We start from the raw sequence: 22,411 nt of genomic DNA, 5'->3' as shown, positions 1-22,411 counted from the left end.
ACCTCCACCCTACCTGACACCCTAGACCCACTCCAATTTGCTAACCGCCCCAATAGATCCACAGATGACGCATCGCAATCACACTGCACACTGCCCTAACCCATCTGGACAAGAGGAATACCTATGTAAGAATGCTGTTCATCGATTACAGCTCAGCATTTAACACCATAGTACCCTCCAAACTCGCCATTAGACCCTGGGTCTCGACCTCGCCGTGTGCAACTGGGTCCTGGACCTTCTGACAGGCCGCCCCCAGGTGGTGAGGGTAGGAAACAACATCTCCACCCCGCTGATCCTAAATACTGGGGCCCCACAAGGGTGTGTTCTCAGCTCTCTCCTGTACTCCCTGTTCACCCATGACTGCGTGGCCATGCACATCTCCAACTCAGTCATCAAGTTTGCAGACGACACTACAGTGGTAGGCTTGATTACCAACAATGATGAGTCTGCCTACAGGGAGGAGGTGAGGGCCCTTGGAGTGTGGTGTCAGGAAAATAACCTCACACTCAACATGAACAAAACAAAGGAGATGATCGTGGACTTCAGGAAACAGCAGAGGGAGCACCCCCATATCCACATCGACAGGACAGTAGTGGCGAATGTGGAAAGTTTTATGTTCCTCAGTGTACACATCACGGACAAATTGAAATGGTCCACCCACACAGAGAGCGTGGTTAAGAAGGCAGACTATCTGAAGGCCATCAGACTGTTAAACAGCCATCACTAAAATTTAGTGGCTGCTGCCAACATACTGACTCAAATCTCTAGCCACAAAATTGGGTGTAATAAATGTATCATTAGTCACTTTAAACAATTCCACTTTATACAATGTTTACATACCCTACATTACTCATCTCATATGTATATACTGTACTCTATACCATCTACTGCATCTTACCTATGCTGTTCGGCCATCGCTCATCCATATATTTATATGTACATATTCTTATTAATTCCTTTACACTTGTATGTCTAAGGTAGTTGTGAAATTGTTAGATTACTTTCTAGATATTACTGCACGGTCAGAACTAGAAGCACAAGCATCGCTGCACTCACATTAACATCTGCTAACCATGTGTATGTGACCAATAACATTTGATTTCATTTGATGGGTGGAGGGCAAAGTACAGAACACCACAGTAGAGTACAGTAAAGTACAGTTTCAGACTTTTTCTAAGACCCCTTTTCTGTCTGTTTGCTTATTCCTAATATTTAGGATAGCAAATGTATTTAAAAAGAATGCATATAAAAATATAGACTCGTATCTTTCATTTGACACCAGATTTGACATACTCCTATGAACTTCACATGCTGGTGCTCATGGGTCCTTTATGTGGAAATGACCTTAGTAGTGTACCACAATTTACATATGTTGCAATTGTTGATGTGTGTAGGTTTCCAGTAGGTGTTCTGTACCATCAGTGCATGGCTGTCTTCTGTATACAATGTATCTTTTAAAGTAGCTAGGTATCCTGAGTGGTTGAGGGTGTAGGTACTCTGTTGTACCATGAGTGCGTGATTTGCGTTAGCTGGCAGGTCGTCATGGCTCCCGCAGTCTGAGGGTCCAGTGCCAGTCTAATTGCAAACAGGGCGGTGAGGAATGTGGGCGAAGCTGCCAAGGGCCAGGAGTGGTGGGCGTAGCACGGCGAGGCAAGGGGGCCCCTACTACACCGCCACCCCCCCCCCCCTCCCACCCATATCTGCTGCTGGGGTACCAGAGGGGGTCAGGGAGTTTGGGCTTAACACTACTGAACAGGGGCTTAGAATAACACAACAGTATCAGCTATGTCTACCTCCTACACACTCACACACACACACATTTCACATTTCAAGCATAGTCGAGCCTCGAATAACCCCAACATTAGATACAAACCCCTTACGCACAGCTCATCAAACTGCGTGTTTCATACTCTACCCTGTTGGGATGTCGCACATCAATATATACCTTCTGCCAACTCTGTTAACACAGATTTAGAGAGTGGCTGGGTGCCCGAAGGGAGCTGCACACTAGTGAACCAAGGCTGAGAGTCATGAGGGCAAGATGCTGATTAGCTCTACATTACCTTCCATTGTCGTTCCTGGTAGCAGTCACTCTGCTTCGCTGCGTCGTTCATTTAATGTGTCGTACTGCAGCATATTATGCTGCGTCGTGTTGGGTTGTATAACACTGTGTATATTATATAATGCTGTTATGCTTGGCTTGCTGTCTGTCAACGTGTGGAATCCTGCAAGACAGGCAGACAGACAGACATGTTCGCTCCGAGCATGTGGCTGGCCTCCTAAGAACGTGTCCCAGTCTGTCCAACACGTTGCTCTGTGGTTTTCAACACACATTCCTCCCCTTCCCCTCTCCTCCCACTCTTCCTCCCTTCATCCTTCTCTCCTGCGACCCTAACCTCTGACCCCATTCCTTCCTTAGAGAGCCGCCATGTATCTGCCTCAGACACCACCTGTCTGTCTCTCTGTGTCTCTTTTCATCTCTCTCGCCTTTCTTCACTCCCCCCTGTTTTTCCTCACACTGTCTAGTATGTGATTTCCCATTTGTTTTCTGTGCAGTATTACTGTCTGAAACATGCACAAGTGTAAACACTGGTTGCTGACTTCAATTCTAAAAAGAAACAGGTTCACTCTCACACATAAATGGTAGTATACAGTACCTTATCCATGGGGTAGTTGATGGGCGTCAGTGCTGTGACTCCATGCCAGGTGCTTCCTCCTCTGCGCTTGAGTGTGTCACTTGAAAGGGCGCCATGACACTTCATTGAACCAAGGCGCTGCACTCTGTCCTCTTATAATGCAGCCTGGGTGGGAGATAGTGAAACTGGCACCGCTCCCTGGGGCCACATAGAGCAAGAATAGAGCCCGCAGGTTGGGTAACTCATCAGACTGGCACTGGCAGTGATTTCCTCTTAAGTAACACGATGTTACCGAGGAAGATTAGCAGATAGTATTTTATTCCTCTGGTATGCCCCGACTTGCCCCGTCGGAAAAACCATTAGGCAGATTAAGACGCGTCGATGAGAGAGAGCAGGAGAGAAAAGAGGAGGAGAGAGGGCGAATCAGGAGAGAGAAAATAACAAGAACGCTAGAAGAATTGGTTTTAAAGTGGAAGAGATGGTGTAGTTTAGCGTTTTTCAGCGCCTTTGCTTGTTTTTTACCCAACCTAATTCTAATTTGAGGTATTTAAAATCTGTCACTAGTACATATATATGCCCCTGTGGCTATAGGACCTTTCCTCCTGTAACTTCTCCAGACCCCTAGCAGACACCCTTAGCCTTCTGTTAATTGTGCTAACACTAGTTAGCATTGGTTTGCAAAACTACCTCGAACTTCATTCTGGACACAGAGACATAAAAATTGTATCCACGATTTCATCTGACTCTGGGGAAGTAGATTGAAAGGCATCATTGCCAAAAAAATCCCCAAATCTCCCTTTAACTCTGAGGACTGAAGAGGCTGTTTTGACACCACCCCTTAAGTCGTCCCTGTTTCAGAACTCTGTTTTAGCCTCCAACATGGTGAAGAGTTTTGTTTCGAGAGAGTAGCCGAGTACCGTAAGTGTTCTGATTGCAGCGTTTCAGTTTTAAGTGTGTCAGGCCCTGTCTGCTTTCCTGCCACCCTCCTCTTTCCTGTCAGCTCTATTTTGGTGACTCCGCTGCAATTCCTCTCTACACAGGGTGTAACATCTAGGTTTCATCTCCCTTCAGATGGCAGTTAACGCGCGTGCCACACCAGGGGTTTTCAGTAGAGAGCAGGAACATGTTTGAGGGGCCTCACAGGCTGACTTGTCTTGACTGTGCTTAGGTATGAGATAAAATGTCCCCTCTCTAGAACTCTGTGTTCTTGGCTTTTGACCTCACAACAGTTTACTTGTCTGTCACTGTGCTAATGTCATTTGTACTGACAACTGTTAAAGCTCATTGCGTATTTTGAGGACAACTTCAGTGTCACAGTTGGCTTCCTCACCTTTCACACTGCTGAAACGGGTCCCTTCCTCCTATCACCTGCTTTCGCCATACATCTTGTGTGAACCCTTACCCCTGGGGTAGGCAACTAGATTCAGCCACGGGTCGATTGTTTTTCGGAGCGAATGGCTGGGAGGCTGTAAAATTATAATTTGTGCACTGCAAATTGACCACTAAGCCAAAAAATGTATTATTTTCAAATACAGTCATTTCATACCTTGATTACATTGAGACATGAACAAATGTCAATTTTTTTATTTGGGGAAATACTTGGCAACCAGATTTCCTAAATTAAACAGAGGATGAGTCTGAGTCGTATTTCATTGTTAGTTTTACACAAATAATTGTACATTTTCAGTTATAAAACTGACGATTGTTTATTTTTATGTTTCGTGCGTTGTATGCGAGTGTTTACTGCAACTGTCACCCTAAGTAGCTCCTAGGGAGCTACTTCCCACGCCGTTGCCGGACACTAGTGGTTGTCAAGCGGGAGCAAAGGGCACTGTGTCTTGGTGTTGTTGCCATTCATTCCCTCCCCATTGAGTAGTAGACTATGTATGATCAAGGTGACATCTACATGGTGAACAATATTATTTATTGTGTAGGCTGCTATCCTACTAATAAAACGGTGTAAGAGAAAAAAATAGCCACATAGCTACCGCAGTAGTACAGCCCTTTCAGCCTCGCAAAACGATATCGAGTGGCAACAAATCTGCCCACGTAGCTGATCCACTTTCTGTACACCCAGTCCTTACGACACGCCCACTCCTTTCCACACGCCCACTCCTTACGACACGCCCATAGTCTGGTCGCCATATTGGGCTTCAGCTACCCGTACTGGACTTTGCTGCCCATACCATGAGTCATTGTAGAGCCCATTGTAGATGTACAGTATGGTGGCAATGGCTTCTACTCCCCCCCCATCCCTTCCTCCTGGCTAGTCACCAGTCCCCTTTCTGTTTAGGGTTTTCCTTCCAACGTGGTAGAGTGCTGCCTTGAAATAATTTGCTGTCTCGCTCGCTCCCTTTCTCGATCGTTCTCTCTCGCTTGCTCGCTTTCTCGGCCTTTCTCTAACAGTGGAGATTAAAATGGTTCACTCTGGTTGAAATCCCTGCCATCGGCTGGGACCTGCTCTCCCTCTGAGCCTCAGGTTTAAACAGAATAATAATACAAGCACAGGGCAGAGGGTCCAGTTTCAACTGTCTGCAATGCAGCCAGCAGGAGTAGCCTGTGCACACATGTGCAGTCTTTAAAGAGCCTCGTGCACATCAACAGAATACCTATCTACGTACATGCTGCACACTGTTCCATCCAAACTTTGCTAAAATCTTAGTGAGAATGTGTGTTTAACAGAATGTGTATTTCTACCATTGTGCTCTTTGTCTCCACCTCAGGCCCAGTGTTTTGGCTGTGCTCCTGCAGTCATGTGTGGAACAGTGGGTTTAATTTCGTCCAGACCAGGTGCTGATCATGGAGTTTAGATTAGACGGTTAAAATGTTTTTTATTTTTTAAATTTCAGCTCAACAAGGAACATTTCTATCTTTCACAGCATAGCCATAGACTACACTGTAGGTCAGCCATAGAAGACCATTGTCATTCTAGAGGGATGTTATAACCTTGACGTAAGTATTCGTGTTGTCACGATATACGAGAATTCTGACTTGGATAACCAGGTTTAGTATCGTGATACTCGACACCATCATGATACTCGATTCCAAAACAATACTTTTTCTTTTTGTGATATCATCTAAAGTCCCAGAATGGCACTTGATCCAGACAGACTCCGCTTACTGCTCTGTTCAATTGCTGGCCGTATTTTGAGTTCAATATCATCAAATTTGAACATTTTGATGTCAATTCTTTTGAGACAGCAATGTATGCATTAATGAATCAATCATACGGTCAATTTGACTTAGTTTTTACCAAACGAACTACAAAAAACAACAACAATGGTAATCATTTATTTGAAAGGTACATCTCTATTGATAAACTGGGTAAATCAAAAATGTAGCCTAGGACTCTTCCCAATACAGATGCATGGGATGTTATTCAAAAGGAGCGGGTGCACGCATTGAGTTGAGCTCGTTTTAGCTGATATCATGGGGCTACAGATGACAAACAATCCCTTCTATTTAGGACTTATTTTATTGGCAACTGCTAGGAGAACGTATTCTTTTATTGCACTGATCGACAGCATTTGCGTAGAAGAAGCAGTCTCTTTTTATTCAATTGTGCGCTGTCTCTTTAAGATAGCGATGACATCATTTGTGAGGCAGATCGTGTGGCTGTGTAATCTGACTTGGCGAGTAAAGTTGGTCACGCTTGCGCAGTCCCGTTCCTCTTTCTCTTGGAAGTGCTCTTAATCTGGCACACCATGGCAGACCCCAAACTTGACTTCACCACTGGAGATTCTGGCGCCTCCACCCCCCATTCCTGCCCTGCGAAAGAACCTCTTTGTGCTGCTGAAGGGACACCCCTGCAAGATTGTGGAAATGTCCACCTCCAAGACCGGAAAGCACAGACACGCCAAGGTTTAACACGATGGGCATTGACATCTTCACCAACAAGAAGAATGAGGACTTGTGTCCCTCCACACACAACGTGGATGTGCCCCACGTCGAGATAAACGATTTCCAGCTGTTGAACATCACTGATGGGTTCATGTCCCTCATGAGTGGCAATGGCAAGTGATTCAGACCTGGGCAAGGAAATAGAGCAGAGGTTTGCCACCTCTGAGGATATCATGGTCTCCGTGCTGTCCGCTATGGGGGAGGAGCATGCGGTGGCGGTTAAGCAAATGACCGGCAAATAGAAAGGCTTGACTGCCCAGGCAACAAACTCCACCCACAATCAGGTTCTAGCATGTGTATTGGTTCCATATGCGACGGCCTTCACAGAAAACCTCAATCAGTTTTGATTATTCCTTTTTGTAGTTTCTCTCTCCGATGCTGAGCCGGACTGCCCCACCGTTATTGCGGCTCGTTCACTGTGTTGGATGGCATTCTGCTGGATCACTAAGATATTGTTTAGTTATACAGAATCTACTAAATAAAGAAAAGTACTTTTTGAAAATAATGGTTTTTCTTTTTTTTAAACTTCTTCCTCATTCCTCTGTTTATTTTTGCCTTCGAGATGTCTTGGTCTTACCACATACATTCCCTGAATGTTTAAAATACTAATAATAGGCGTCCCGGGTGGCGCAGTGGTCTAAGGCATCGCATCAGAGACTCTGGGTTCGAGCCCAGGCTCTGTTGCAGGCGGCCGCGACCGGGAGGTCCATGGGGCGACGCACAATTGGGTGTTTCCTCCAACACGTTGGTGCAGCTGGCTTCCGGGTTGGAGGCGCGCTGTGTTAAGAAGCAGTGTGGCTTGGTTAGGTTGTGTTTTGGAGGATGCGTGGCACTTGACCTTTGTCTCTCCCGAGCCCGTACAGGAGTTGTAGCGATGAGACAAGATACTAACAATTGGATACCACGAAATTGGGGAGAAAAAGAGGGTAAAAAATATATAAATAATGAATAATAATAATCCAGAACAACAACAAAAAATAGAAGAATAATATACTGTATATTCTTTATAGGATTCTGACTTTGTCTCTCTGAAATCTAATAAATGTGTTTTTGGCGGCGAGGGAGACGTGAATGAATAACGTTTTTTGGTGACTAACAGCTTCGCCATCGGCATGTTTGGAGACCTAACGAGGGGCCAAGATAGCTCCAGAAACCAATGAGTTAGTGGAGCAGGAACTATTCTCTTCGCGCTATAATGTCACCTCTACGCGCTCTCCTCTCCCCCTCTTTCCTCCTCCTCGTTCTCTCTCTATGTCCACAGGAGCCTTATTGCTATTGGCATTCATGGGGTTAAAGCTCTGTGAGCCAACAGCAGCAGCGCAGCTCAGCTTTAGCCACTCCCTGAGCCAGCCAAGGATTTTTGTTAAAAAAAAAAATCTCGATCTCCTCCTCCTGCCTCACTCTCTCGCTCGCTCATTCGCTCCGGGCTTTGTGTGAGCGTGCAGCAGTGGCACTGTGTGTGAGTGTACACCAGAGAGAGCAGACACAAACGAGAGAGAAGTAAGAGGGAGACTAAAAAGCATTCTGTTTGCACACAGACAACCAGAAATCCTTCTGACTGCAGTCGAGGAAGACCTGATCGAAAGGAAGAAGGAAATGAAATAGACTCTAGAAAAAGAGAGAGAGAGAGAGCGAGGAAAAACAGGACTGCCTAAGACGACGAGAAGAATAGTCTACCACACACACGTATACACAGTCACAAACACAGCAGGCGTGTAGCAGCGAGGCAAGGGTACTCACTCACACACTCTCGGGACAGTTAAAAAAAAGGCAGGAAGCTGCCTGGATCTTGTCAAGGGAGAGGTGTGTGTATCCGTCTGCGGGTGTGTGTGTGTGTGTGTGTCTGCAGTAAGAAGAGAATGGAGGAGGGCTTGTTGTCTGTGGCCCCAGCTTGCAACTCTACAACCACCAACGCCTTGCTCAACAACCACTGTGCCGGTAATGTACTGTACTATAACCGTAGAATTGCTTTCAGTACTGTTCCAGAGAGAGATGTTTGGAGGTTAATGGGGTGCTAGCTCCATGTGGTTCATTGGCGTGTGTGTGTGCTCTCTATGGGGTTTCCCCCAGCTATGCACTTGAAGTGGAGTTTGCTGCAGAATCTCTCTACTGCAATACCATCTGTGTGGTTTACCAGAAATTGCATGCAAGTGGTTTTAACAGACAATACCTTTGACTTTCTTAGCTTGTGTGGGTCATAGTGAAACTATAGAAGTAGGTAGGTCGATTACTGTGAAAGAGAATAGCCCATTTCATGACCAGCTGTAGTTCCCCTGTGTGTGAGGCTGTTTGACCGGTCTCTGTGACTGGCTGCTCATTCATACGATTTCTCTGCAACCCCGATTGTCTGTGTTAGGACCAGTATGACCTTTCTCCAATCCATTCAATATCTATTCAGAGAGCACACCCCAGTGAGGCTGCTTCTGATTGATTGAGGACCGGTCTGAGGAAGTAGAGCCATCTAGATGTCTGTCTTCGTAGCAGGGAGGATCTGAATCTGAGAGAGAAGAGTGAGAGAGTGAGAGAACACGTGGCTGTAGATGGAGTGTGACTGAGTTAGGTGGAGAGAAGGAGGGGAGTGTCATAGATCATAGCGGTGTGTCCGGGGTTGTGGAGTAACGGATTACATGTAAGGGATTACAAGAAAGCGGTAACTGTAATCCGTTACCGGCGAAAAATATCGTAATCAGATTAGATACTTTTGAAAAACTAGATAATTACTTTGAGGATTACTTTTAAATTCAGAGAGGGTGTTTTCTCAATGGCGTTCAATCAGCATTGGAAAAAAGGTGCAAGTTTAAGTTTGTTCCACCTCAGCGAGTCTGACCACAAGTCAGAGACCACTATGACGACACACCAAATGTGCTTGGATGGATCGTGTGAAAGAGCAGGAATAAATAGGCTTTTTTAGGCTACAGTCCAAGCTATGTCTTCCAATGGTGTCGGCATCCAAATACGATCCAACTTGAATAAACGCTTGGAAGTAAGGATAACAGCAGTGATGTAGTCTACGGCAATCAGTTATTATTGATATCTACTTAGCGCATTGATGTGAATCACACTGCTGCTCTCTCATTTAGCTATTTGCGGATTGTGGTTGTTGTGGATGGCTGTTCACAAATCTAAATGTGTATTTGAACCCAATGGTTGAATTCAAGAAGTTTAAGCTGCCTATCAATCGTTGTTTTTAAAACCAGTGGACAGCCAGTGTAAAATGCGCTCTTCAACAGCTGCGTAGTGCGGATCCCATCCTATGAAATAAAAGCAGGGCTTTTATTTCTCAATCTAATTCATGCTGATAAAATCAATAGTCCTAATGGACACATGCTCAAACTTGCACACTTTTGATAGACTTAAAGGCACAATCTGTATTTGTTACATCCATTGTTTTTTTTTTACATGAAGAATTTCAGACACCTACCCATTTAAGGGTTTTTCTTTATTTTTTAAAACTATTTTCTACATTGTAGAAATGAACCATGTAGTAACCAGCAAAGCTGTCATCAAGACAAAGGGTGGCTACTTTGAAGAATCTCAGATATAAAAACCCTTGAATGATTGGGTGTTATAAAACTTTTGAATGTTACTGTATATATACAGTTGAAGTCGGAAGTTTTACATACACCTGAGCCAAATACATTTAAACTCAGTTTGTTACAATTCCTGACATTTAAACCAAGTAAAAATTCCCTGTCTTAGGTCAGCTAGGATCACCACTTTACTTTAAGAATGTGAAATGTTAGAATAATAGTAGAGCGAATGATTGATTTCAGCTTTTTTTCCCCCATCACATTCCCAGTGGGTCAGACGTTTACATACACTCAATTAGTATTTGGTAGAATTGCCTTTTAAATTGTTTAACTTGGGTCAAACATTTCGGGTAGCCTTCCGCAAGCTTCCCACAATAAGTTGGGTGAATTTTGGCCCATTCCTCCTGACAGAGCGTGTGTAACTGAGTCAGGTTTGTAGGCCTCATTGCTCGCACACACTTATTCAGTTCTGCCCACAAATTTTCTCTAGGATTGAGGTCACGGCTTTGTGATGGCCACTCCAATACCTTGACTTTGTTTTCCTTAAGCCATTTTGCCACAACTTTGGAAGTATGCTTGGGGTCATTGTCCATTTGGAAGACCCATTTGGGACCAAGCCTTAACTTCCCCATGTGCAGTTGCTAACCGTAGTCTGGCTTTTTTTATGGAGCAGTGGCTTCTTCCTTGCTGAGCGGCTTTTCAGATTTTGTCGATGCCTTTTTAGGTTATGTCAATGTCTTTCTTAAATCAATACACAGAAGTATATATTTTTAAACCTGCATATTTAGCTAAAAGAAATCCAGGTTAGCAGGCAATATTAACCTGGTGAAATTGTGTCACTTCTCTTGTGTTCATTGCACGCAGAGTCAGGGTATATGCAACAGTTTGGGCCGCCTAATTTGCCAGATTTTTACGGAATTATGACATAACATTGAAGGTTGTGCAACGTAACAGGAATATTTAGACTTACCCGTTAGATAAAATACGGAACGGTTCCGTATTTCACTGAAAGAATAAACGTCTTGTTTTTGAGATGATAGTTTCTGGATTCGACCATATTAATGACCTAAGGCTCGTATTGCTGTGTGTTATTTTGTTATAATTAAGTCTATGATTTGATAGAGCAGTCTGACTGAGCGATAGTAGGCACCAGCAGGCTCGTAAGCCTTCATTCAAATAGCACTTTCGTGCGTTTTGCCAGCAGCTCTTCGTTTTGCTTCAAGCATTGCGCTGTTTATGACTTCAAGCCTATCAACTCCCGAGACTAGGCTGGTGTAACCGATGTGAAATGGCCAGCTAGTTAGCGGGGTGCGCGCTAATAGCGTTTGAAACATCACTCGCTCTGAGATGTGGAATAGTTATTCCCCTTGCTCTGCATGGGTAACGATGCTTCGAGTATGGCTGTTGTTGATTTAGGGGCGAGGTAGGGGCGAGGAGAGGGACGTAAGCTATACTGTTACACTGGCAATACTAAAGTCCCTATAAGAACATCCAATAGTCAAAGGTATAGGCACTTTTACTTTCTTCTCCAACACTTTGTTTTTGCATTATTTATACCAAATTGAACATGTTTTGTTATTTATTTAAGGCTAAATTGAATTTATTGATGTATTATATTAAGTTAAAATAAGTGTTCATTCAGTATTGTTGTAATTGTCATTATTACAAATACATTTTTTTTTTAATCGGTCGATTAAGTGGTATCGGCTTTTTTGGTCCTAAAATATTCGGTATTGGTATCGGCGTTGAAAAATCATAATCGGTCGACCTCTAATTGAGTCGCCTTCTTCTTACAGAAAGCAGCCAAACCGTCAGACCTAGAGCTCTGAAACTTTAGATACCTGTTCTAGAGCTTAAGTCGGTAGTGCATCGGTAGTGCATTTTGAGTTCTGTGGTTCTAGAAGGTTCTCAGGCTGGGAAACAGCCTCGTTCATTTGCATTAACTTCAATTCATTTTGAACATCGCAAAAATGTTGAAATTTAGAAAAGTCCTAGAATCACAGGAAAAGGTGCTTAGAAACCGCCTTGGCCCATAGAGACATATCCTAAAGTTTCTGTCCAATAGCTCTTTCAGGGACCCCGATGCAACGCCCAGAAAAAGTGCATTTTCAGCACTAATTAAGTTCGCTGCTCAGTCTCCGAATGACTTATCGACCCAAAGCTTGTTTTTGAAGGTTTTTTAATGGTTTTAACAGAAGGTGCTGTGAATTGTTGGCCTGCTCTGAAATATGTGATAGTTTCTTCTAAAAGAGTTGGACCAAGTGAGTTTGGTGTCAGTATGTATAAGTTTGGTGTCAGTATGTATAAGTTAGGTGTCAGTATGATATCTTATTGACTGATGGCTGAGTTGGTGGCAGTATAATATATTGGCATTGTACATTTCATATTGCAAATGGACAGTGTACCTTTCCAATGCTTTTAATGAGGGATATACCATCACAAAATGGACAGTCTGAAATCAACACCAAGAGCAAAGGAGAGGAACCACTATCACCGCTCGTCCATCCCAAGTTTAATGAGCCAGTCAATTGGGCATTTCTGCAGTATATTAGACCATGTCCAATTCGTGATGGTAAATGCCCATTGTAAGACATTGCAAATGGACAGTTTACATTTGTCCATTTCCAGTGTATTTAATGAGGGATTTTCCATCACCAAATGGACAGGCTGAAATCAACATCAATGATAAATTCTTACTTCCTATGATCAAACATGACAAATGTACCTTCTAGGTTGATTCAGGGCTTATCATAGTTATATATATATCATTTGGTCAGTATAAATTCGATTTGGACATTTCTTATGCCATTTGGACATTGTTCACTGACTTTTGGGTTTGGAAGCTGACTTCCTATGATCATATATGGCAAATGGACATAACATCCTGATTTGGTACTTTCAATACTTGTGTATGGCATTTGGACATTTCTTATGCCATTTGGGCATGGTTCAAAACCACTACACATGGTTGATGATATTACTAGGTTAACTAGCTTGTCCTGCGTTGCGTATAATCAATGCGGTGCCTGTTAATTTATCATTGAATCACAGCCTACTTCAACTTTGCCAAACAGGTGATGATTTAACAAAAGCGCATTTGCGAAAAAAAGCACATTCGTTGCACAAATGTACCTAACCATTAACATCAATGCCTTTCTTAAAATCACTGAAGTATATTTTTTACACCTGCATATTTAGTTAAAATAAATGCATGTTAGCAGGCAATATTAACTAATCAAATCAAATCAAATCAAATTTTATTTGTCACATACACATGGTTAGCAGATGTTAATGCGAGTGTAGCGAAATGCTTGTGCTTCTAGTTCCGACAATGCAGTAATAACCAACAAGTAATCTAACTAACAATTCCAAAACTACTGTCTTATACACAGTGTAAGGGGATAAAGAATATGTACATAAGGATATATGAATGAGTGATGGTACAGAGGAGCATAGGCAAGATACAGTAGATGGTATCGAGTACAGTATATACATATATATCTCTTGCGTTCATATCTCTTGCGTTCAGTGCAAGCAGAGTCAGGGTATATGCAACAGTTTGAGCCACCTGGCACGTTGCAAGCTGTTTCTTCCAAACAAAGACCGTAATTAATTTGCCAGAATTTTACATGATTATGACATAACATTGAATGTTGTGCAATGTAACAGCAAAATTTAGACTTAGGGTTGCCACACGTTCTACAAAATACGGAATGGTTCCGTATTTCACTGATTTGACTATATTAATGATCAAAGGCTCGTATTTCTGTGTGTTTATTATAATTAAGTCTATGATTTTATATTTCATAGAGCAGTCTGACTGAGCGGTGGTAGGCAGCAGCAGGCTCGTAAGCATTCATTCAAACAGCACTTTACTGTGTTTGCGAGCAGCTCTTTGCAATGCTTGAGGCACAGTGCTGTTTATGACTTCAAGCCTATCAACTCCCGAGATTAGGCTGGCAATACTAAAGTGCCAATAAGAAAATTCAATAGCCAAAGGTATATGGGACGGCAGAGTAGCCTAGTGGTTAGAGCGTTGGACTAGTAACCGGAAGGTTGCAAGTTCAAACCCCCGAGCTGACAAGGTACAAATATGTCGTTCTGCTCCTGAACAGGCAGTTAACCCACTGTTCTTAGGCTGTCATTGAAAATAAGAATTTCTTCTTAACTGGCTTGCCTAGTTAAATAAAGATAAATGAAATACAAATGGTATAGAGAGAAATAGTTGACATGTCATTATTCCTATAATAACTACAATCTCAAACTTCTTAACTGGGAATATTGAAGAAATGGGAATATTGAACCACCAGCTTTCATATGTTCTTATGTTCTAAGCAAGGAACTTAAACGTTAGCTTTTTTACATGGCACATATTGCACTTTTACTTTCTTCTCCAACACTGTGTTTTTGCATTATTTAAACCAAACTGAACATGTTTCATTATTTATTTGAGACTAAATAGATTTTATGTATGTATTATACTAAGTTAAAATAAGGGTTAATTGTTCATTCAGTATTGTTGTAATTGTCATTATTACAAATTTATAAATATCTGCCGATTTAATCGGTATCGGCTTTTTTTTGGTCCTGCAATAATCGGTATCGGCGTTGAAAAATCATAATCGGTCGACCTCTACACCACACTACACCACGCTGACCAAAAAGTTATTTTGTTGGCATTTACGTATGTCCCTGTTACCAGTAAAACATAATCAAAACCTATTTCTTTCACTTGCTGTGCTGTTTTGTTGTTCATTTGTTCAGTCGTTTCATTCTCAACCAGGAATTCATCATACATGTCAAGCAGTGAAGTGTCAGCTCTGTCTGTCCGTGGCCTCTTCCTTGGTGCACTGTGTCCGTTTCCATCTGATCCAGCTGTGTATGTAACATTTCACGTAAACCCTGTTTTTTGTCTGCATCGAAGTAGCCGTCCTTGTACCTAGTGTCGAGCATGGTGGTGACACAGTAAAGAGAGAATGCCACTGAATCGCTTGTTCACAGCCTGTGTCGGCAGTTTTGTGGAGCAGGCGTTTCAATGCCATGACAGGGGGTATCACGTCTGCTGCAGGCGCAGTTGATGAGCTTATTTCTAGAGTCAGTTGTTCGAATGGAGCTAGCTAGTGTGTTCATGTTTCCAAGTTTCAAACATGCTCTCAAATGCCATTAAAATGGAAGCATCGGTATGACAACCAGCACATTTATGAGCATGAAATACAACTTTCCTCAGTACAAAATCCTCGACGACTCACTGTACTGTCAGACTCAGCATGCTCATGGGGCTGATATCGCTGGTCCAAATGGCAGTCGTGAAGCTAATAGCAGTAACGCTATTACTGTGTAACTCCGGTAGGGAAACATTTGAAGAATAGCGCACTTGGTACACTCGCACGTGTGTACTGTTGCTCTGCCAGTTGGCGAAAGCCAACATCATCCATGACAAAGAACGGTTGATTGTCAAGGGCAATGAATTCCATTATCTTGGCGTTAATGGATTTCGACCTTTGAGTTGTCTGGCTGAAATTGACTTACTCTTTCAAATGACTGCTCGACTTGTTGACTGCTCGATCCTCACAGCAGACATTGTGGGCTAGGTTAGGAATGCTGCATCTACCTACATTATATAGGTATGCACGTCAGCTTTGACATCGGTTTTGCACATCGCCGTTAAACTAGACATCGGGCCGATGCCGACGTTGGCATTTTTAGCTAATATTGTCCGATTCTGATATGTTCACCGATATATCGTGCATCCCTAGTGTAGACTTCAGCTACAGACTTCGGCTTGCCTCAAGAAAACATTTTGTGTGCACGGTCCTAAAACAAACTGCCGAACGACCAAAACGAACAAAAACGGCGCAGAAAGTTGTAATATATGCACAAACTGTTCCGAAATGTTTTGGATTTGGAAGCATGTGGATGCCTTTAGGGCTGTGGGAGATATTAGAACACTTCATTTGGGCAAATTATGTCTCTCACACTCTCTCTCTCTCACTCTCTCTCACACACTCTCTCTCGCTCTCTCTCTCTTCGTACCCCCCCCATGCCGCCTTTCTTCAAAGCACACACCCTCAAATTAAAGAGAAACAAAAAGAAATGAAAGAAAAATAGTGGTGTTGAGTGAGCGAGAGGCAGGAGAAAACAAAGGCAGTCAACAATTACAGATACAAACTTTACCTCTGTCTTTCTCTCTTCTCCGCTCTTACTCTATATCATACACACAGATTTACACATGCATACTAATAGGCAGACATATGTTCTGACATATATATATATATATATATATATATATATATATACTACATGCAGATACAGATCTATAGACGTGTACACACACACACACTATGTATCTGTGTGGTGTATAAGAGTTAGGGTTTAATAGAGCAGGAGGTGCTGTGTGTTAGGCTCTCTGCCATCTGGGAGAATCACCACTCTGAGAGCATTCACAGATGGCCTGATTCGAGCTTTACAGTTCTTTCTTCAGTGTGTGTTTTGTGTTTGTGAACTGAAAGAGCTGTAAAGTGTGTGTTTATAGTGACTAGCGAGTGTATAGAATTTTCTGATCGAGCCGTGAAGTATGTAGGTGCATAGTGAATGTACAGTGTCCTTTGACAAGGCTGTAACGTGTGTCTTTAGTAACACAGTGTGTATTACAGTGATAGAGTTGTAAATTACAGTTGAGTGCTGGGCTGTGTGCGCAGCTTCTCTCTGCTAATCCAATCTCATCCATCATCAGATCCCTGCTTCTGTCACTCTCTCTCTCTCGCTCTCTCACTCTCTCTCGCTCCCTCTTGCTCTCTCTCGCTCTCTCGCGCCCCCCTCTCCCCACACACACACTTGGCCTGGCCGCACAGCCTAATGTCTTACAACAAACATGTCGCCTCATGCAGAAAACAATTTAAAGCCCCTACGAGCAGCCCGCAGGAATCTGAGCACCATTACGATTCATACGGCACTTATACACACACACTCTTGTACATATACACTGTTGTGTGCACACATACAGTGCCTTCGGAAAGTATTCAGACCCTTTCACTTTTTCCACATTTTGTAACGTTACAGCCTTATTCTAAAAAATATATATATATGTTTTATTATCCTCAGCAATCTACACACAATACCCCATATTGACAAAGTGAAACAGGTTTTTAGAAATCTTTGCAAATGTATTAAAAGAAAAAAACAGACACCTAAGTATTCAGACCCTTTGCTATGAGACTCAATTTAGCTCAGGTGCATCCTATTTCCATTGAATATCCTTGAGGTATTTCTATAACTTAATTGGAGTCCACCTGTAGTAAATTCAATTGATTGGACATGAGGCACACACCTGTCTATATAAGCTCCCACAATTGACAGTGTATGTCAGAGCAAAAACCAAGCCATGAGGTCGAAGGATTTGTCCGTATAGCTCTGAGACAGGATTGTGTTGAGGCACAGATCTGGGGAAGGGTACCAAAAAATGTCTGCAGCACGGAAGGTCCCCAAGAACACAATGGCCTCCATCATTCTTCAATGGAAGAAGACTTCCTAGAGCTGGCTGCCCGGCCAAACTGAGCAATCAGAGAGGTGATCAAGAACCTGATGGTCACTCTGACAGAGTTCCAGAGTTCCTCTGTGAGATGGGAGAACCTTCTAGAAGGACAACGATGCAGCACTACTGCAACACACTCTGCAGCACTCCACCAATCAGGCCTTTATGGGAGAGTGGCCAGACGGAAGCCACTCCTCAGTAAAAGGCACATGACAGCCCGCTTGGAGTTTGCCAAAAGGCACCTAAATGACTCAGACCATGAGAAACAAGATTCTCTGGTCTGATGAAACCAAGATTAAACTCTTTGGTCTGAATGTCAATCGTCATGTCTGGATGAAACCTGGCAACATCCTTACGGTGAAGCATGGTGGTGGCAGCATCATGCAGTCGGGGTGTTATTCAGCGGCATGGACTGGCAGACTAGTCAGGATCGAGGCAAAGATGAATGGTGCAAATTACAGAGAGATCCTTGATGAAAACTTGCTCCAGAGTGCACAGAACTTCAGACTGGTGTGATGGTTTACATTCTGACAGGACAATGACCCTAAGCACACAGCCAAGACAACACCGGAGTGGCTTCTGGACAAGACTCTGAATGTCCTTGAGTGGCCCAGCCAGAGCCCGGACTTGAACCCGATCGAACATCTCTGGAAAGACCTGAAAATAGCTGTGCAGCGACGCTCCCCATCCAACCTGACAGCTTGAGAGGATCTGCAGAGAAGAATGGGAGAAACTCCCCAAATATAGGTGTGCCAAACTTGTAGCGTCATACCAAAGAAGACTCGAGGCTGTAATTGCTGCCAAAGGTGCTTCAACAAAGTACTGAGTAAAGAGTCTGAATAATTACATAAATGTGATATTTCTTGTTCTAAAAACCTGTTTTTGCTTCGTCATTATGGGGTATTGTGTGTAAATTGATGAAGGGGAAAACAACTTTTTAATACATTTTATAATAAGGCTGTAACATAACAAAATTTGGAAAAAGTCAAGGGGTTTGAATACTTTCTGAAGGCACTGTACTTGCCCATACAGTTCATTGATGCACACCCAGCAAAAATAAATTCATAAAATGGCAGACAGATGTTTTTTGTTTGTTTGCTCATACACATAGCATTGAGTTAGTGTGCAAAAACGTTTTTTGATCACTGTACATAAATGTATGTCATCAATGGATACCATCCAAACATGAGGAGTGTGAGAGAGCAAGTGGCAGGGCTTAAAGAAAGAGACTAAGTGCAGGAAAGTGAGAGATGAGAGGAGAGTGATGATATACCTTGTCAAGGCATGGCTGTGCTCCACATTTCATTATGGAGGCTAAAACCTCAGACTTAAATGTGTGTGTACGTATGTACGTGCGTGCTAGCTTGTCTGTGTTTTTGCATGCGTCTTTTTTGCTTAGTGTGATACTATATACTGCCGAAGACTGGGGTCATACATCAGTAAATTACACATGATACTATGCTTTCACACAAGGCCTCCAGAGTGGCGCAGTGGCCTAAGGCATTGCATCGCAGTAATGGAGGCGTCACTACAGACCTGGGTTTGATCCCGGGCTGTATCACAACCGGCCGTGATCGGGAGTCATATTAGGGCGGCTCACAATTGGACCAGTGTTGTCCGGGTTAGGGGAGGGTTTGGCCGGCGGGGGGGCAGGTAGCCTAGTGGTTAGAGCTTTGGGCCAGTAACTGAACGGTTGCTGGATCAAATCCCCAAGCTGACAAGGTAAAAATCTGTCGTTTTGCCACTGAACAAGGCAGTTAACCCACTGTTCCCCAGTAGGCCATCATTGTAAATAAGAATTTGTTCTTAACTGACTTGCCTAGTTAAGTAAAGGTTAAATATATATATATATATTTTTAAACACTCCTATTGCCTCTCCTTGGTGTGTGTGTGTGTGAGAGAGAGTGTGTCTTTGTTCATTAACAGGATTAGATACTACAGACCAGGCATCAGTAATGGTGATTAAGTATTGATGGAGGGAGTTGCTGTAATAAATCTGATTAACCAGGCCTCCAGAGTGTGTGAGGACAGGAAATAAGCCTGAAATGGCTCCTGTGTGTTCTCATGTGTGAGTGTGAATGCATGAGTCTTTTAACACATTTGCCCTGCAAAGTCGGTATGTGCAGCTGAAGCCAACCAGAACCAGTCTTCCCAGTAAGACCTTCACTGGAGATGATGACCTCCTGGGTGAAGTGTTGGGCTGTATTAAACCTCCTGTCAATGGGGCTAACATGGATAAACACAGGCTTACTCAGTTAGAGGGAGATCATATTCATAAGCCCGTGTTCATAAAGTGTCTCAGTTTATAAATGCTGATATAGGGTAAGTTTAGCATTTTAGTTCATTATCAATACGATTATATGGTCAGGGGTTGGGGCCTGATCCTAGATCAGCACTCCTAGAGTTTTTGAATATGGGCCCTGGAGAATGTCTGGAAACATAGCCGTCTACTGTAGTTGAGGAAGGCATCAGTAATGAGGCAAGCATTGGGAAGAGCCTGGTTGGTTGTTAGTGTCAACACCAACCATTCGAGCAGCTATTCAGTGTTCAAACCAAAACAACTCTGATTAATTGTATAGTGTTGCTTCCTGTTTGACAGGATGTGTGTTTTGTGATTATGCTCCCTCTTAAGAAATCATTATTTCAGACTGCTGATTGCTTCACTCTTCTCCTTCTTTCTCTAGCCTGTGTGATCTCACTTCCTGTGTGTCCTCACTTCCTTTGTGATGTCACTTCCAGCAGGTCCCAGCTAGTGTCCTTGTTCTTTAGCAGCATCTGTTCTCTCTAGTCCAACTCTAGTCCAACTCTAGCCCAACTCTAGTCCAACAACTTTCCACACTCACACACTGAACATATCATCCCATAGAAAACTTTCACAAAGATATTCGGAAGTGCAATTACTCACTTCTCATGTGCTTATTACTCAGTTATTACTTTTACATGACTTGAGAACACTAAATGTGTTCTCAACACACAGACTACAACAGGATAGTTGGCAGAGGAGTCAGGTTTTGAATTGCATATTTTCTCTACGATATGTTTTGTCAGGGTGTTGGGTAATAATCTACTTATCCTCTAATCAGTCTTTAGAGTTTTTGCAATGCTCTAATGATAACAACAAGTGTGTTATCTGCTGGAGTGGGTTACACAGTAAATTGTGGCATCTATTACTGAGAAGGATATCACCATTCACATCCGGCCTCTTTCACCATATCTCTTCCTGAGTAATTCTCAGGGTTTCCTCCTTCCGAGCCTAGGCTGGGGGTTTACACAGGGCCTTAAAACCTTTCTGTATCAATGAATACAAATTCAGCCCATCCTATACATTGTATTTCTTAAAATTGTATTTTTATATACTTTACAGCTGGGACGATAAACCAAAATGAATCAACACCGACCATACCAATCACATAACAGGCATTTTGCAGTAGCCTATACTAGAGGAATTGTTATGTTTGAAATTAAATATGGGTGACTGTTTATGGAACAATTGATGGTTACAACCATCAAACTAGTAGTGCTTAGGGTTTTTCAACCACTCCACAAATGTCTTGTTAACAGACTATAGTTTTGGCAAGTCGGTTAGGACATCTACTTTGTGCATGACACAAGTAATTTTTCCAATAATTGTTTACAGACAGAATTCACTGTATCGCAATTCTAGTGGGTCAGAAGTTTACATACACTAAATTGACTGCCTTTTAAACAGCTTGGAAAATTCCAGAAAATGATGTCATGGATTTAGAAGCTTCTGATAGGCTAATTGACATAATTTGAGTCAATTGGAGGTTTACCTGTGGATGTATTACAAGGCCTACTTCCAAACTCAGTGGCTATTTGCTTGACATCATGGGAAAATCAAAATAAATCAGCCCAGACCTCAGAAAAAATGTGTAGACCTCCACAAGTCTGGTTCATCCTTGGGAGCAATTTCCAAACCCCTGAAGGTACCACGTTCATCTGTACAAACAATAGTACGCAAGTATAGACACCATGGGACCACGCAGCCGTCATACCGCTCAGGAAGGAGATTCTGTCTCCTAGAGATGAACGTACTTTGGTGTGAAAAGTGCAAATCAATCCCAGAAAAACATCAAAGGACCTTGTGAAGATGCTGGAAACGGGTACAAAAGTATTTACATCCACAGTAAAATGAGTCCTATATCGACATAACCTGAAAGGCCGCTCAGCAAGGAAGAAGCCACAGCTCCAAAACCGCCATAAAAAATCCAGACTAAGGATTGCAACTGCACATGTGGACAAAGATCGTACTTTTTAGAGAAATGTCCTCTGGTCTGATGAAACAAAAATAGAGCTGTTTGACCATAATGACCATCGTTATGTTTGGAGGAAAAGGGGGAGGCTTGCAAGCCGAAGAACACCATCCCAACCGTGGGGGGGAGGGGGTGGCAGCATCATGTTGTTGGGGGTGCTTTGCTGCAGGAGGGACTGGTGCACTTCACAAAATAGATGTCTTCATGAGGGAGGACAATTATGTGGATATATTGAAGCAACATCTCAAGACATCAGTCAGGAAGTTCCAGTCAGGAAGTTAAGGCTTGGTTGCAAATGGTTCTTCCAAATGGACAATGACCCCAAGCATACTTCCAAAGTTGTGGCAAAATGGCTTAAGGACAACAAAGTAAAGGTATTGGAGTGGCCATCACAAAGTCCTGACCTCAAGCCTATAGAAGATTTGTGGGCAGAACTGAAAAAGTGTGTGCGAGCAAGGAGGCCTACAAACCTGACTTAGTTACAGCTCTGTCAGAAGGAATGAGCTTATTTATTGTGGGAAGCTTGTGGAAGGCTACCCG

General features: G+C 42.9%; 1 protein-coding gene and 1 pseudogene across 3 annotated transcripts in view; both read left to right on the top strand.

The window, feature by feature from the left end:
* The window catches only part of LOC112253520 (echinoderm microtubule-associated protein-like 4), a 118,202-nt gene that overhangs the window by 46,267 nt on the left and 49,524 nt on the right, over positions 1-22,411 (top strand). For 2 of the 3 annotated variants that reach the window (XM_042323504.1, XM_042323502.1), the window contains exon 1: positions 7,949-8,474. The exons of the other annotated variant lie outside the window; for it this stretch is intronic. In XM_042323504.1, the coding sequence (XP_042179438.1) occupies positions 8,396-8,474 (79 nt within the window). In that variant the 5' untranslated portion in view covers positions 7,949-8,395. Of the gene's footprint in view, positions 1-7,948; positions 8,475-22,411 lie in introns of those variants that run through there. 3 annotated transcript variants of the gene reach the window in all.
* Positions 6,341-6,862, top strand: LOC112252877 (annotated as a pseudogene).

Source organism: Oncorhynchus tshawytscha, linkage group LG06, assembly GCF_018296145.1.
Source record: "Oncorhynchus tshawytscha isolate Ot180627B linkage group LG06, Otsh_v2.0, whole genome shotgun sequence".
Lineage (NCBI taxonomy): Eukaryota > Metazoa > Chordata > Actinopteri > Salmoniformes > Salmonidae > Oncorhynchus > Oncorhynchus tshawytscha.
This window is presented reverse-complemented; position numbering and strand designations above follow the sequence as displayed.